The 13,776-nt window shown below is 40.5% G+C and overlaps 1 protein-coding gene across 5 annotated transcripts in view; it reads left to right on the top strand.

Annotated features, from left to right (window-relative positions):
* The window catches only part of PTPRM (protein tyrosine phosphatase receptor type M), an 810,424-nt gene that overhangs the window by 360,317 nt on the left and 436,331 nt on the right, over positions 1-13,776 (top strand). For all 5 annotated transcript variants that reach the window (XM_053571260.1, XM_053571259.1, XM_053571258.1 and 2 more), the window contains exons 6-7: positions 4,117-4,291; positions 7,721-8,014. In XM_053571260.1, the coding sequence (XP_053427235.1) occupies positions 4,117-4,291; positions 7,721-8,014 (469 nt within the window). The remainder of the gene's footprint in view (positions 1-4,116; positions 4,292-7,720; positions 8,015-13,776) is intronic.

Here is a 13,776-nt window from a genome sequence, read left to right as displayed (position 1 = left end):
GGGATTACACCTGCGGTGCATCTTACAAGGGTATATGTGAATCCTAGTAAATGTGGAATGTAAAGGTCTTAGCAAAATAACTAAGAAAATGCTACGAAAGCTATGTTAACTAGTGTGATGAAAATGTGTCAAATGATCTATGAACCAAGTGTATGGTGCCCCATGATCATACTAATGTACACAGCTATGATTTAATAAAAATGAATAAATAAATAAATAAAAAGAATAAAGTCTCATCGCTCTTTTAAGTTTAGTCCCTGCTCCTCACTCCTCACCCTGCTGTTCCATCTCTGTGGATTCCCCCTTTCTGGACACCTGTCCTTCCCACCAGTAGTGTTTGCCCTTTTGTGACTGGCTTCTTCCACTCAGCACAGCGTCTCTAAGGTTCCTTCTTGTTGTAGCGTGTGTCAGAATTCCCTTCCTTTTGAAGGCTGAATCATAGTCTGTTATGTGTATTTGTCATAATTGTTTTTCCATTCTTCTGTGGTTACGAGGTTGGGCTGTTGTCTATAGTAATAATGTGGCTGTGATATACACGGGTTGATGGACTATGGTGGGAATGTGATGGGAGGCTTTCCAAGAAGAGAAGAGAGACCAGGGTTCATACTCTCAGCCCCCTGGCCACACGATGCCCTGTGCCACCCTGGGACTCTGCAGAGAGAGCCCTTCAGCAAGAAGGCCCTCACTAGCCACTACCCCTTCACCTTGGGCTTCTCAATAAGAAATAAATTTGTTTTCCTCGGTGTGCTGTGGGAGGCAGTTCATTGGTCTGTATTGCCCTTATTGCCTAACTTTTCTGTTTTTCTAACAAGACAGTAAATTCAATTATGTGCAACAGAATTGTTTTTTTGGCTCTATGTTCTCGTATATGACAGAGTATGTGCCTCATGAAAGATGGTCACTAAGTATTGGTTGAATGAATGCTTGAATCGTGCATATATGAATGATTTAACGCAAACCGACATGCAGATTTGAGTAAGACACGTGATTTGCTGTTCCGTGCGGCTCCTAAGCTAAAATGAAAGCTAGTTAGCACTTGGTTTCTCCGCCTTATGTACTATTTCTCATGGGGAAGCTGAACATAACTTTTTGTGTGATTAAATACATGGGATTTTAAAAAAGACTCCTCCTTGGGATTCATCTGACACATTAGAGTGGTGTAGAGTTCCCACTCTGAGGCTGTTTATTTTATAGGGTAAGTATATAGCACAAAGACACAGCAACCATGAATAACACTCCTTTAACCATATGTGTAAATCAAAAAGGAGGCTTTCTCGTACTTGAGTGCCCTTTGTACAACCTTAAATAGTTGTGAGCCGTCAACAAGAGTGTGCTTTAAAATTCTTTTGAATAAACATCATTTTGAGAGACACTGCTTCTGTTAGAAAAAATATTGGAGTATTACTATAGAAGTATATTTTTACAGGATTTATGACACAAGTAAATAAATAGATATCCCTATGGCCTTTTGTTATTAATAAACAAAACAAACACTTTTAGACATTAAATCTGCCTTTCCTGAGGGTTTAATTTTTTTCTCCTAAATAAAAACAAAAAACAGGGATTAGATTTCTTTTTTCCAGTTCAAAAAGAAGACAAATTTAACCTTGTGGAATAGAGATACTGTGATTATTTAATTTACAAGGTGGGGTGAGGATTAGAGACTGAACGCACATAGAATATGGAGGGAAACACTTTCTCCTATTGTATTAATTAACAATGCTCAATTTTGTTTTACAACTTTGGTACTGTCAGATCAAATTTAAACCGTTTGGTAAAACACACATATACAAAGGCATATTTGGGACTTCATATTCTGGTTTATGACTTTTTAAGGTAGAAACAAGACTTTTTACAGAAAATACTAATGATAATGTTGGTGGAACTATTCTTCCCTACCCATGGTGTTTCCTTCCCTGTGGCAGGAATTCTACTCTGGCGGCACTCCTGCCTGCCTGCCTGTGCTCTCACTGCCCAGCAGGAGCTGCCTGGGAGGAAGTGCTGAGCGTGCACAGCCCAGCCCTTTCTGTGGGGAACTAACTGCCTGTGGGAACCCTGCTCCTCCATCCTGTGAGTTTTACAGCAGCACCCAACAGATAGGAGCCTTGTGACTTTCTAGTGCAGCTGTGACTGGGTGGGTGAGTCTGTTTAATTCTGTGCTTCAGCGTTACCAAGCCCATTGTTCCTGCACACCTAAGCCATAGCTGCAGTGTCAGGTTTTTAGTACTAAGGGTGGTATTTTGACAGTCTCCCTGCCTTTTTGAGCTTCTCTCTCAGGTGGTCCACATCTTGGGTGGGGCTGCATGGTGCCCATCATTAGGACAGTGTCCTTCATACATCTTAAATTCTCACAAAAGCCCTAGAAATGAGTTATAGTGAATCCTCTTCACAGCTGAGGAAAGTGAGGCTCTACAGAGGTTAAATCACTTCTACTGATTATTAGGTTTGCCACCCTGCTCAGTCTTAACTTGTGTCTATGAGGACACGCTGCCAATCAAAATATCACAGAGGAAGTCTTTTAAGGGACTTTGCATATAAATCACCAAGTAGTACAATGAGTTCTATTCTTTGTAGCTTAGCATTTTCATAATTATAAATGCAAACATTTTAATGGGGCCTGCAGGTCCCTAACTTCCCAGGTGCTTGCCCACCTCCCCTAGTACCACGGGCTACGGTAACTTGCTCCAAAGCCTCCAGCTCTTTCTAACCATCATGGGTTAGAATGCTTTTTCCTCACACCCTTCCCTTTTGCCTGGTTAGCTCCCACTCACCCTTCAGATCTCAGCTCACATGTGCCTTCCTCAAACCGGCCTCCCCAGGCCACCATGCAGGTGTCTGTACTTGGTCCACGATATGATTTCTGTCAGCCAGCCATCTGTTCTCCCCCTTCACCACCATGGCCATCATTTGTGATTGTGTGTTCACTGCAAGCCTGTGTTCCGCAGTCAGCTGAAGCTCCATAAGCCCAGTAACCCTGTTTGTTTTGTTCATCATTGTCAGCAAAATGTCTTGACATAGTGATAGCTCCTGGTTGGCACCCCAAGAATGGTTGCTGGGTGAAAAATAGACACAGGGCTTGGTATCATGTGTTATTTATATCACAAATAAAGTCTTTTATGGGATTTTGCATAGAAATCACCAAGGAGATATATGTATATAATATATCCTCAATGATATATCTTTCTACTATATGTATCACAGCTATAAACATGTATATATTTCTTTCATATGAAAGAAAATGTGTATATACATATTAGAAAGATATATTATTGAAGATATATATACATCTCTTTGAGTATATGTATATATACATATATATGTATGTTAGAAAGAAAGAAAAGGCAAGAAAGAGTGAACTTAAATCTCTAGCCTCTGTTTGAGGCTTTAATCTCTTAGAAGCAAGGAACGGATTTCCAAGTATGTGTAACTAAAAGCCTTACTTAATATACGAGGATGATCAAAGACAAAACTGTCCCAGTGGTGGACCCTGCTTCATGTGGTCCTGTGAGGAGCTCCTCTTGCTACGGTTCAGCATCACTGACTAGCAGTTAAGCATCTGCTTTAACTTGGTTTTTGCACATCCAGGAAGAACATCACAGAGGTTGAACTGATCTCCAGTCCTGTTCCATAGGGAATACTCTAAAACCGACCTGGCATTTTAATGTTATTCTTAGCAAGTTGTTTAGTAGCTCATAGATGAAATCAAGTCAATAATAGGATAGTGGATGAGTTCATTTTGTTTCCTGGTTAAGCATTAAAAAAGCAAGAAAGTGTATGGAAAGACCAAATGTTGGTAGTTTAGGAGCAGGATAAAGAATTTTTCCATAGTTTTTTCTTCCCCTATTGCACTAATTTAACATAATTAATATCTTGAAGGGGGCAAAAGCAAGAAATTTCTGCATACTTAATTTTGCATCCTTCAGTCTTTGAAGTGCTGATACTGGTGGAATTTCAGTCTCCTGGCCAGCTGTTCTCATGGAAAAACTGCCCATGGGTAATAAACAACTGAAGGAAGATCTGCATGGAAGCACCTGGCTAGGATGACCGTGAGGCACCTTACTGTTTTGACGTGGTGGCTGATAGTGCTGCTTTCTGTCCCCATACCTGTTGATATAGGGCATTGATGTACGAGATGCTCCTCTGAAGGAAATCAGGGTGACCAGCTCCCGAAGGTTCATAGCTTCCTTCAATGTCGTCAACACAACAAAACGCGATGCTGGAAAGTACCGCTGCGTGATTCGCACAGAAGGAGGCGTCGGAATATCAAACTATGCAGAGTTGGTAGTTAAAGGTACTTAATGTGTTTTTATACCCTCAAATAATCTATGAAAATGAAGATGCTAGATGGTTTTAGTTCATTATTTGTTCAAAGTTCAAACTTTATCCTTGTCTGTTTCTTAACAGTGGTTTGGTGACAGGCTATTTTGATGCATTGCATTTAAGCACGTGCACAATGTTTTTGAAAAATGTATTTATTTATGTTGATTTAGTTGCATACAAAGCAATGAGCATGGCAAGGTCTTCTGCCAACTCTGTACACCAAGATTGCAAACTATAAATTTTTTTAAGGAATAAAATTTTTACTGATAGAAAATCACTTAAAACGCAAATATTCACCAGCCAGTGTGTTTATGATAGCAGGGTGGTTAATAAAATGAAGCAGTGTCACTATAAAAATGCTCAGTCATATCATACAAGCCATACTGATAATACTGTGCTAACATTCATAATGTTCCAGTTAGGTTCTGTTACTATATTTTGCATGACTGAAAAATTGAGTCTCAAGAAAGTGGAAGATGATGAGAGAAAATAGAAAAGAGAAATAAATTTCTTTTCACTGGTTTAATGCTTTTTTTGTGGTCTGATGAGTTTGCAGTATTAAGCTGCTACAGTAATTTTTGGTTCCAAACAGGGTAATTTGAACTTGGAGGTGTACCTTGAGGCATTTTTACACAACTCATAGCAGGCCATTGCTGTTTTCTCTAGGAGGATAGAATGATTCCTCCTTTTTTTCCTTATGTTTTTAAAATGTGGAACATAAAATTGATGTCTTTCAGAGGGGGCTATTCCTTCTGTCAGCAAATTCCTTATGTAGGCAGGTTAAAATCACAGAACTAGTTATGTGGGGGTGGGTAAGTGGCTTGCCCTCTCTGTAATTCAGTTCCCTTGTGTGTAGAGTAGATATAATAATGTCTACCTTAGAGGGCTGTAAGGAGCATCCCATGCAAAAAACAGGTGTGTAGCATATCTGGTACTTGTATTTTTTTTTTTTTTTTATGAGAGACAAGAGTCTCACTTTATTGCCCTCGGTAGAGTGCTGTGAAGTCACAGCTCACAGCGACCTCCAAATCCTGGGCTTAAACAGTTCTCTTGCCTCAGCCTCCCGAGTAGCTGGGACTATAGGCATCCGCCATAACGCCTGGCTATTTTTTTGTTGCAGTTTGGCCAGGCCGGGTTCGAACCTGCCGCCCTTTGTATATGGGGCTGGTGCCCTACCCCTGAGGCATAGGGAATTAATACAGAAATTATTCTCAGGGAAAAAATACTTTAAATTCACGTCTATTTTAGGATACTAGTAACAATATGTTAAATGAGTGCGTGTGCTCGTGGTCCTTTGTGACCTTGCCTTTGACTATTTTGAATGACAGTTCAACAAGGCCTGCTAACGTTTGCATCTTGAAGGTAATTATCTGCTCTTTCAGCCTGGCTACAGAAATGCCTTAGGATGTCCTATAAAAAGCCCATTGTATGTTTCAGTTCAAGGAATTGCCTAATGATATAAATTGATGTTAAATTATTGTGAGTTAAACCAGAACGGTTTAAAGAAATGAAGGACCAGCATGAAGTTCAAGCTTATAAACAATAGGAACAAAAGTTTAGTGAAGGAGACCGGGAGCAGAGGCTCACACCTGTAATTCCAGGCTGAGGCTGAGGTGGGCAGATCGCCTGAACTCACCAGTTCTAGACCAGCCTGAGCCTAGAGCGAGAGACCCCATCTCTAAAAATAGCCGGGCATTGTGGAAGGCACCAGCTACTTGGTGGCTGAAGCAAGAGGATCACTTAAGCCCAAGAGTTCGACATTGCTGTGAGCTGTGATGCCACGGCACTCTACCAAGGGTAATAAAATGAGACTCTGTCTCAAAAAAAAAAAAAATTAGTAAATGTACATTATGAATGTAGTCCCTCAAATAAAATTTATTCAAAATTTGGTGTTTTATTTAGACTTAGTCTAATGAGATTTCTCCAGTTATTTAGAAAAGTCCATATGATTTATCATAGCTTGAAGTAGAAGAATAAAGACCCCCTAACCCAACAAAGGGAAAATTGCTGGTGTGTCTTAGTTGCTCTAGGAACAAACATGGTGTCATCTCGGGTGCAAACCTCAAGTGGTCCTAGTTTTTCTGAGACCGTGTTCCGCAGGAATCATGGCTTTTATTCCAATAGCTGTGTCTGCCATTCAGGAGGGTAGGAGAAGTCACAGCAAGCAAGCCAGCATATGCTGGCAATAGGCTATCCCAAGCTTTATTTTCTATGCATTTACATAAGCAAAATGAGTTAAAAATAAATTGTACCAAAAGGCACCAGTCCATTACATAGTCTTGAAAAAAGTAAGTACGTCTTTATGCTTTTCTGAGGTGGCAATTTATTCAGGTAGAAATATTTGTGCAATGTTTTGTATAACGATCTTATTTATTATGTGTGACACTGGCATGTGGGATACCTTCATACGGTACCCGGAGAGCCTTTCGATACAGCATCCAGCTAAGGCACTGGGAAAACTATTTCCGATGAGATTGACAACGATGTGGAAAAAGAGTCAGTCTCAGGTTTTAGACAGTGAGAGAGACTTTCCTGGGTTGTAAAAAGTGTTTGCTATTGATTTCTTAGATTTTTATCAAGCTGGGCATAACTTGTTCTTTGCTTCAGAGCTTTCCTTTCTATTCACTGCTTTAATAAGACTTATTACTGGAAGGTTTCTGAACGACAGCAATGGTGGACTTTACTGTCTGGAATGCTCAACTGTCTGAAGCTGAATTCTGCCCCTTGTGATACTCTGTTAGGAAGCAAGCCATCCCAGAAATGTGTATATAATAAGATCAACTGTAATTTCAGGCATGTATTTTAAGGTGATATCATCTTTGGAATGTAAACATGTATAGAAGGAAACTGAATTCAGAGCTATAGGAAACAAGTACCTTTAATGGTTTCTGTAGACATTCTCAGTAAAGGGGTTGACAGTGAAATGCTGCTTGGAGCTTCGGTGCTGCTGTTACTTGAGAGAGCTTACAGTGAAGAAAAAAAATCCTTTAATGTGTGTGTGAATGACTCATTTAAATGAGTACACCCACTCATTTAAGATATTGTTACCAAGTGTCTTAAAATAGATACAACATCAATGTATTTTTGTCCTGGGAATATTCTCTGTATTCATTTCCATTAAGGAAAGCACCAGCTATGCTAATTTGCATATTCTGTGCAAAACGGGTTGTGGCCTACAACAAAGCACGCCTTAACAAATACCTAACACAAAACAAATACCTTCCTGCCTACTTCAACAAGCTTAGTTGTGCAAAGATGGTTTATTTTGCAACACGAAATGTTGTAAAACTTTTATCAGTATGCTTTTTCTTGTTAACCTGAACAAAACCATCCTCATCAATTTCAATTCTGAAATTTAAATGTCTTCTGCCTTTTAATAATTGATGTGTTTGCCTTTCAGAGCCCCCTGTTCCCATTGCCCCGCCTCAGCTTGCTTCCGTGGGCGCGACCTACCTGTGGATACAGCTCAATGCCAACTCTATCAATGGGGACGGACCTATTGTCGCCCGGGAGGTAGAGTACTGCACAGCCAGTGGGAGCTGGAATGACAGGCAGCCAGTGGATTCCACGAGTTACAAAATCGGACACCTCGACCCAGACACTGAATACGAGATCAGCGTGCTCCTCACCAGACCTGGGGAGGGCGGCACTGGGTCTCCCGGGCCAGCTCTCAGGACAAGAACAAAGTGTGCCGGTGAGTCTGACTGGTCCTGTAGCTAATCGTCATCCTCTCTCTGGGCATCATTGGCAGCACTGGGGTCGGTCAGGTGGCTGACATGCTTTGCCCTCACTCTGCATCCTGCAAGTGAACATAAAAAGTCCCTTAGCCTGTCAATAGTCTCCTAACAGCTTGTGAACTTGGGGAGCAGTGACCTCAGCCTTCTGCCACTCCTGTATCCGTATTCTTGATTTACGTCTTACTTGGGTACCATGCAGTTCATCCAGGAAATGTCCCTAGTGTTCACAGAAACCGCCTTCTTTAATGATGTCCTCTGTCAGGTCAGACCTTCTTGTTCTGGTGCCCTTTGTTTTATGTCCACTGTCACTGGGCCTGTAGCCTGAAGGGGCTTCAGAATAGTAGAGCTTTAAAGCTGTGTTTTATTGATGAATGTTTAATGGAGTCTGCTGGCCAATGACTTGGGGCCATTTGTAACATAAGCAAGAGTGATTTGTGGGCTAGACTCAGTCTTTAGGTTCCTAGATTATAAATTTCTAATTGTACTAAACCCATTTTTCAACTTAAATAAAAGTAGGGTTGATGGAGACAGAAATGTAAAGTCTTACAAAAATTAAAACCTGGAGAAAGCTCCCATTAGATGTGTGAGTATTGCTTCTATAAGCCTGTTCTCTGGTGGTGGGTTGAGCAAAATAATATGCTGGCTAGTGAAGTGCTGCTGTTTTATCATGTAAATGAAGAATTTCTGTATTGAATTGTGTGCTGCAGTGAGGAGATTTCATAAATTTTTATGCAGTTAATTCTTCAGATAGCATTAGTTAAGAAGTCATGTATTAATGTGTTTTAAAAATACTTAGCACTGTCTGACCCTGTCTGGTAGAAGCAGGAGAAATTATTAAAACTTCACAGTTGTAGGGTTTTTTCCCCTCCATAATTAGGGTTCTATTGTTTCCACAAGTTCAATGCTCATGCGAAAATTGTTTAAAGGGAAAAATATTTTTATTAGAAAAGGAAACAGGTACCTTTTTGGCCAGGGATACATGAGTGTTGCACCTGTTTCCCAGACCTCGCATCTGTACCCTCCTGATACCTCCCTGCAAAGTCCTGAGGTAAGAACTGCTGGGCTGGTGATTCACACAGCGCTGTCTGGTGGTTCCAAGGAGAGCAGGGTTTCTTAATCCTTCCTCTTCTTTTCTTTCTGAACTTCTTCATCTTCTCTCTTCTCTTAGTTGAGTACATTTTCTTCCTTTCTGTGAAATATTTCTTACTTTATCTTATCAGCTGTTGTAATGCGAAGAAGACCTATGTGTAACAATGGCATGTTAACAACATGGGAATTGCTTACAAATCTGCTATTTATTTGACATCTGTCTGTGAAGCCCCCAGGGCAGGCACTGTGATCCCCATAGTAGAGACGGCTTAGGACAGGGCTAGGGACATTTCACTGCAGTGTTATTCTGAGAAATCTTTGTGGGCGTGGCAATATATAGTTTCTCTCCCTCTCTGAAGGAAGCTTGGGATGTCATTGTCTACATGCAGAGAGTGTGATCTGTCATTCTAGTCAGTAGGTAGTACCATCTCCTGAATGCTCCCAGGTCTGTTATTATTATTTTTTACATGTTTTTGTCTTTCTGTAGGTTCTGTGCCTGTACATTTCAGATATTGGTACATTGGTGTATACACATCTCCTGATTATAATGTGTGTACCTGTTTTCAGAAAGCCTTTTGATACTGCTGCAGGATGTGTAGATATACAACTCTCAAAGGGATAGAGTGCCTTTTATAACAGATTTGGAAGAGCTTTTCAAGAAAGGGAACCAGTTTTGAATTGATGTGTGTACGCTGACACTGGGCCTTAAAGTTTGCAACCCAAACTGAGCAAGGCAACCTGGGAAGCAGCCCTTTGCCTGTTACCGAGTGTGTGCACCCTTCCGTTGGCGATGTTCCTGGCATACACTCCTGGCGGGCCACACACTGACGTTGAGGATTTTGGAAAAAGTTGTAGTTGAGCAAGTCAACCTTAGAAAATAGAGGGGAGTATATTAGAGAGAGCCAAATTCAGAAATAAGAGGTACAGGTCGGTTGTGGTGGCTCAGCCTGTAATCCCAGCACTTGGGAGGCCGAGGTGGATGCATTGCCTGAGCTCACAGGTTCAAGATCAGCTTGAGCAAAAGCAAGACCTCGTCTCTACTAAAAATAGAAAAAATGAGGCAGGAGGATCGCTTGAGCCCATGAAGCTGAAGGTTGCTATGAGCCACAACCCCATGGCACTCTCTCCAGGGTAATGGCTTGAGACTCTGTCTTAAAAAAAAAAAAAAAAAAAGCAAGAAAGAAAGAGATAAGAGGGATAGATGGTTGGGAGGTGGGGGAGTGAGGTACTGAAGTACAATGAGACTTTCTCCTGCAGGAAGAAATGGCATTCACCATTTTCTGACCTGAGGCTTTTAAGAATGTCTGCAGATGATATTTGGTACCTGCTGTCTCAGGTCTGTGTAGAATTGTGGGAAGCAGGACTGAGTTAAAGGGAAGAAGACAGGTGCTGCAAGTTGTATACAGGAAAATTTGATGTCAGTCCCAAACTGTCATTCAGGTGGTTTGTGAGCATTTAGGGTCCATAAAGGACAAGATGTGGATCTTAAAAGCCTGTGAGAATTACTGAGCATTCTGCAGAGTAGAGGGGAAATGTCCTTGGCCAGACTCAAACAGGGAACCAGTCAATAGGATGCTGAGTAGAAGAAATAAGTGCAGATTCATCCTGTGTGTTTTAAAATGCCAAGGGTACTGGCATGGAATTAGAGTGTGAAAAGTTAGCAGCAACATGTATGGGGAAAAGATTGAGGATTTGACTTCAATGAAAATGAATACGCTGTATAATTCATATGTATTAATTATCCTTATGAAGCTGTTATCTACCACCACCACGCCTTAGGAAAAACAAAAACAAGCAAAACACAGCCTACTATGATCTTAGGTTGCATCAGTAATGTAAATGCCCATTTTGAGTAGCCTACCAGTGCTGTTTAGGCTCCTCTCGATTAGTTCCTGTATTTTAAGAGAGATAGCACAAAATAGACTGTCCCCATCAGGAGAGCAGTCAAGACAGGAAAGGTGCTGGAACCTTCCCTGACCAGTGAGGAACAGTGGAACGAACTGAGGAAGGGGACGGGGAGGAAGGCCCTGTGCGCATTTGATGAGAGCCGCGTAGTGAATAAGGAGTTACCCTGTGGGTGATTTGCTCAGGCAGAAGCTGACAGTGTGGAAGGCGACTTCCATGTTCAGAAGAGGATTGAGCTGATTGACCTTGATCTCTTCGATATGAAATTCAGCGACTCGTTTCTTGTTCTCTTTCTCCTTGAAAGTCTTTCCATTTCACTTTTATTTCATCCTTGTCCAAATACTCCAAAATCATACTTACAAAGTTCTGTTCTGTGGGCCAGGAGAGGTCTGCTATGACCTTTCCAAAAATCTGAGCCAAGGGGTAAGAGAATATGAGTTTTTGTTATAGTTAAATAGAACAAAATTAAAAGACTGACTCATACTCTGAGATTTGCAGCCTAGTGTTTTTTTTTTTTTTGCTGAAATATCTCCTCATTCCTGAAGTGACAGTGCTGGTGAGTGCTACAGCCAGAGGCTGTGGTTGAGAACACTGGCTTTAGGACCAACTGCCTGGGTTTGGGTCCCGGCTCTGCCTGGAGCTCAACATGAGACTGCAGGAAAACTGCTCCCCTTCTCTGGGCTTAGGTTGACATATCTATAAAGCAGGGTTGATGATAACTGTAGTAGATATTTCATAGTTTTATAGTGTAGCCTTAGTAAGCTAAGGCCTTTTGGATGCCTAGACCAGAGCCTTACACAAGCAAATGATGGATCCAAGTTAACAGCCATTTAAATTTTTTTGTTTTAGCGTTTTCATTCAGAAGAATTAGACACTGGCAGGCTGACTGCATTGCCCCAGCTGTTTTAGAAATATTGCTTACCTATGAAGTCTAAAATCTGAGCACCATAGTTTAATATCATGGGCTCATAGAATTCCCTGCAGTTGAGCATTATATTCTTGAAGACATCAATCATCCTCTCATCCACCAAATCCGTTTGTTTTGGCCAAGCTTTGTATTTTCATTTCTGTGCTGCATCAAACAGACCTGCTCTGTCGTTTCGTGGTGATACTCACGAAACTGTATTTAGCTTCTTGTATTAAAATGGCAGGATCACTATTTATTGCCTATTCTCTGTGCAATAGAATTGATTTTCCTGTGTGGCTCATAGATACAATCTCATTACCTGGTCAGATTTCTGCAGGAATTGTATTGTCACATAACCTCCAGAATGCCCGCTGCTTATGCTTCCGAGAATTATTTCCAATTACATGCTCAGGCTCACCACATGAGACCTTCATCCACTTTCTTAGCTTCTCTGATTCCACATCTTTAGCTCTAAATAGGGGCATTGACACCTGCTCTCACTGTAGCAGAAGATTTTTTGAAGATAAGATCTTATCTGTAAAGATATTTTAAAAATGATAAAATGTTCTCCCTATATGGGTTACTGAAAAAAAAAAAACATTATTGTCAAGAGATAGCTTCAAGATTTATATACACATCTAATTATTTCCCATTATTATTTTTCAGTTCAGCTATCGTTGGGTGACTTCAGAGAATTAAAATTACTTTAGCATCCAGTTAAACAAAATGCAGTTTAGTTTGTGATTTCTAATGTATCTTATATTCTTACAATTACGTGCAGCCTGTATATCAAAAGCCATTAAATGGTAACTATTTGAAAGGGAAAAATGGCTGATTTTGTTAGGTTGATTTTCATGAAGGACTTTTTCTTTATTTTATTTGGGGATACTGCTTTTTATGTATTCTGGTTACTGGTTAATTATGGTTCAGTGATTTACTAGTAACTGGCCCCAGGAATTAATAAAGGATGATTATAAACTAACTAATGACTAAGATTGGTGTAAGTGAGAAAAAGATGAACTGAAATGTGTTCCTTAGAATTAATGTAACTAGAAATCCTTGAAAAAATGATTGCATCTTTTAAAAAATGTTATTCGTAAGTTATTTATGGAGTGCTGTATGTGCCAGGAATTGTTTCAAGCCCCGGGGTTAGAGCAACAAGACAAGGTTTCTGCCTTTAGTCCTTACACTCTTGGGAGTATTGGGGGGGACGTGTGTAGGCAACATACACGTATAAATGTGCGTATAATACAATGTCAGGCAACGATCAGTGCTCTGAAGAAATAGAGCAATGGGCAGAGAGTGGAGAAGTAAGAGACAGTATTTATTATTATTTTTTGCAGTAAAATATATATAACAAAACTTACTGTCTTCACCAGTTCCAAGTGTACAGTGTAATGGTGTTAAGTACCTTCGACCAATCTCCAGGACTTTTTCATCTAACTAAACTAAAATTCTGTACCCATTTAACACTAACTCCCCCTCCCCACAGCTCTAGCTCCTGGCACACCCTTCTGCTTCCTTTTTCTAGGAATTCGACTACCCTTGGTATCTCGTGTTAGTGGAATAACATGCTATTTCTCAGTCGCTGGCTCCACCAAGCGTGATGCCGTCCATCCTCATCTGTGTGGTACCCTGTGTGATTGTGCCTTTTAAATTGTGCTGCTAATTGTATTTGTGCGGGCTTCATTCATGTGATTCTTCGCGAACTATTTTGAGACTTGAATCACTGACGTTTAACTTTCAACTAAATTAATAATGCTCATAGCTCAAAAATGAATTATCTTTAGGACTTACAAACTTTTTTCTTTTTTTTTT

The sequence above is a fragment of the Nycticebus coucang genome, chromosome 19 (assembly GCF_027406575.1).
Source record: "Nycticebus coucang isolate mNycCou1 chromosome 19, mNycCou1.pri, whole genome shotgun sequence".
NCBI lineage: Eukaryota > Metazoa > Chordata > Mammalia > Primates > Lorisidae > Nycticebus > Nycticebus coucang.
This window is presented reverse-complemented; position numbering and strand designations above follow the sequence as displayed.